The sequence below is a fragment of the Daktulosphaira vitifoliae genome, unplaced genomic scaffold (genome assembly GCF_025091365.1).
Source record: "Daktulosphaira vitifoliae isolate Bord-2020 unplaced genomic scaffold, ASM2509136v1 Scaffold_1, whole genome shotgun sequence".
NCBI classification, from domain to species: domain Eukaryota; kingdom Metazoa; phylum Arthropoda; class Insecta; order Hemiptera; family Phylloxeridae; genus Daktulosphaira; species Daktulosphaira vitifoliae.
In genome coordinates, this window is record NW_026099572.1 from 53340908 (window position 1) to 53343464 (window position 2557).

A 2557-nucleotide genomic window follows, 5' to 3' on the forward strand; every position below is an offset into this window, starting at 1 on the left:
AAAAAAAAAAAACACATCTTAGTAAAACCAATACCTTCTCAGCTTCGCATCGAAGCTAATATACACTGACAAATTATTTTCTCTATTCTCTACTACTATTATATAAGCACTTGTTTTTAAGTGATATTTTATATTTAAGGTGCAAAGTAGACCTATTTTACGGTATATTATATTAAATTATGATTATCATATTATTATTACGTATATATTATAAAAAGGTATTTTTTAAATATGACAATCTATATATATATATATATACATCTAAAGATTATTTGATTATTTAATTTTGCATCACATACTTTAGACTTTTGTACATTGCAGAATGGACAGGAATGCCATAGTGATTAGTTCCTGTTTGTTCTGTGTATTTCCAAACACCACCCACTTCATCATTTTGTTCAAAGGCAACACATTCAAATAATGGATCATCAGAAAAATGTTTAATAGCTGGCAAACCTGCTGCTCCAGCTCCAATAATTGCAATGGAAGTTTTTTTCTCTATTTAGAAAAAAAAATAATTTGTAGTTACTAATTAAATAACAGACAAATAAAACACAGATTTGAAACGAACACTCATTCATTTTAAGTGACAAAAATTTAAATACTTCTAGTACTACAAAGATTAATAACTAATTAATAAAATATTGTTCTAAGATAAATGCAATTTTATTTTAATTAATTTATCTAAATTATTTTTTTTTTTTTTAAATTTTAATGTTGAAATTAATTTTTCAAATTCTATAATAGTACTAACGTGAAATATATTAAAAAAATTAAGGATGATTGAAAAAATAATCCAGATTTAATGTAAGCAGACTAGCATTATTTATTAATACTACCTGAAATATATAAAATATTTCATATTAGATAAAAAAATTAGTTTAATTTTGTTAGCCAATGTATATAATTTTATTGAAATTTTAAGATTAGTTTTTAAATACAAGATATCATAATATCTTACAGAAAATTGTTTTCATTTTCTATACATTTTCTATTGATGCCCATGAGAAATTACTTGGAATCTTATTGTTATTACGAATATAAGCGATAATATGTTGTGACAGTCTGTTTTGTATTATTTTGTTATATAATGTTGTATAATATGTCAAATGTACGAAAACAAAAATTATTGTTTATTAAATCTATATTTAAACGATATTCATTATCGATTTACGATTTATTCACCATTAACTTTAAAAACAATTATATTACTAGAATTTTGCAATAGGTAATTGTATTATATTGTTCTATAGCTGGAATATGTTTAATATGTAAACTTTAAATAATATATGAAAATAAGTAGTGAAACTTGGTAATTAAAACTCTACAATAAAATAAAATATTAATTTTTTTTGTTATCGCGGAAAACATTTATATAACTAAAAAAATAACTATGACATTTTATAATATTTTTCTAGTATAATAAAAAATACTTAAATCTCTTTTGCACTTTAAAATATATTGACCTTAATATCCTTAATTATCCTCCGTGTAGTTGTGTAGTTGCAAACATGTTAAAAGTACAATGCACTGTATCAGTATAAAATAAATAATCTACTTAAAATATAAGTATATTATTAATTTTATATTTACTTAAAATCTAATTTAATTTTGAAAAATGTCTTCACTCGTAATAATTAAATTAGTTAGTACAAAATTTTCGAATTAAAATTTATAAAATAATATTTTAATACCTATTATTTTTTTTTTATTTCTTGTGTTTTCACAAGTTAATTTCTTATTTTCAACAAAGCTGTCCGTTATTTATTTTAAACATAAAAATAAATGTCTTTCTGATTTACTCGAAATAAATTAAGGCAATCCATAACATTTTACATTTTATACCAAGATATTAATTAAGTATGTTATTAAAATATTTAACAATTATTTTATTAGATTACTTACCGTAAATATAGCTTAAGAAATAAAAATTATTTATTAATATAAAGATTTAAATAGATGGCTTAAAATATCAATAACATAATGAAAATTTATATTTTTGTCATCAAAATTATTTGTTTCACTTTTATTTGCTGTTGTCGTAATTTATCATATAACAATATATATTAATTACTTTATTTAAATATTAAATTATAAAATTATAAATAGGTTACTTTAAAGTAAATTTTATTTTTACCAAAATTATTAATAAGTAAAATAGCTCACCGTTTGTCATTTCTTACTTCAAAAATTAAAATAGATATAATTTTTTACACTTTGGTACGAAAACGATTGCTGAACTTGAATAAAGATTCTAAACCTAAAATGTCTTGTAGTTATAGGTAACTCAACTAATATACAATATTATTATTATTATACCTAGGCTTAAACGTACCAATGAAATGCAAGAAAACCGAATGATTTTTATTTAAGAGGGGAGTAACGTAATTTTGTATAACTTATTTTATCGTAATATCTCATTTACAATTGGGGAGACCTGGTTGAAATGTAATGGAACGTAAAATATTAGTAAACTGTTTCTATAAAGTTTCTAATAAATGTCATTAGATTTGTAAATGAAAAAAATTACATAATTATGTTATTTTCAGTGTCTTTC

The 2557-nt window shown here is 21.0% G+C and overlaps 1 protein-coding gene across 2 annotated transcripts in view; it reads right to left on the minus strand.

The window, feature by feature from the left end:
- The window catches only part of LOC126904863 (senecionine N-oxygenase-like), a 7500-nt gene extending 5228 nt beyond the window's left edge, over positions 1–2272 (minus strand). The window contains exons 1-2 of one of the 2 annotated variants that reach the window (XM_050684181.1): positions 2167–2272; positions 300–498 (exon numbers count right to left, since the gene is read on the minus strand). In XM_050684181.1, the coding sequence (XP_050540138.1) occupies positions 300–498; positions 2167–2176 (209 nt within the window). In that variant the 5' untranslated portion in view covers positions 2177–2272. Of the gene's footprint in view, positions 1–299; positions 499–1694; positions 1777–2166 lie in introns of those variants that run through there. The other variant, XM_050684190.1, reaches the window with a different exon arrangement.
- Between the last annotated feature and the right edge of the window lie 285 nt (positions 2273–2557).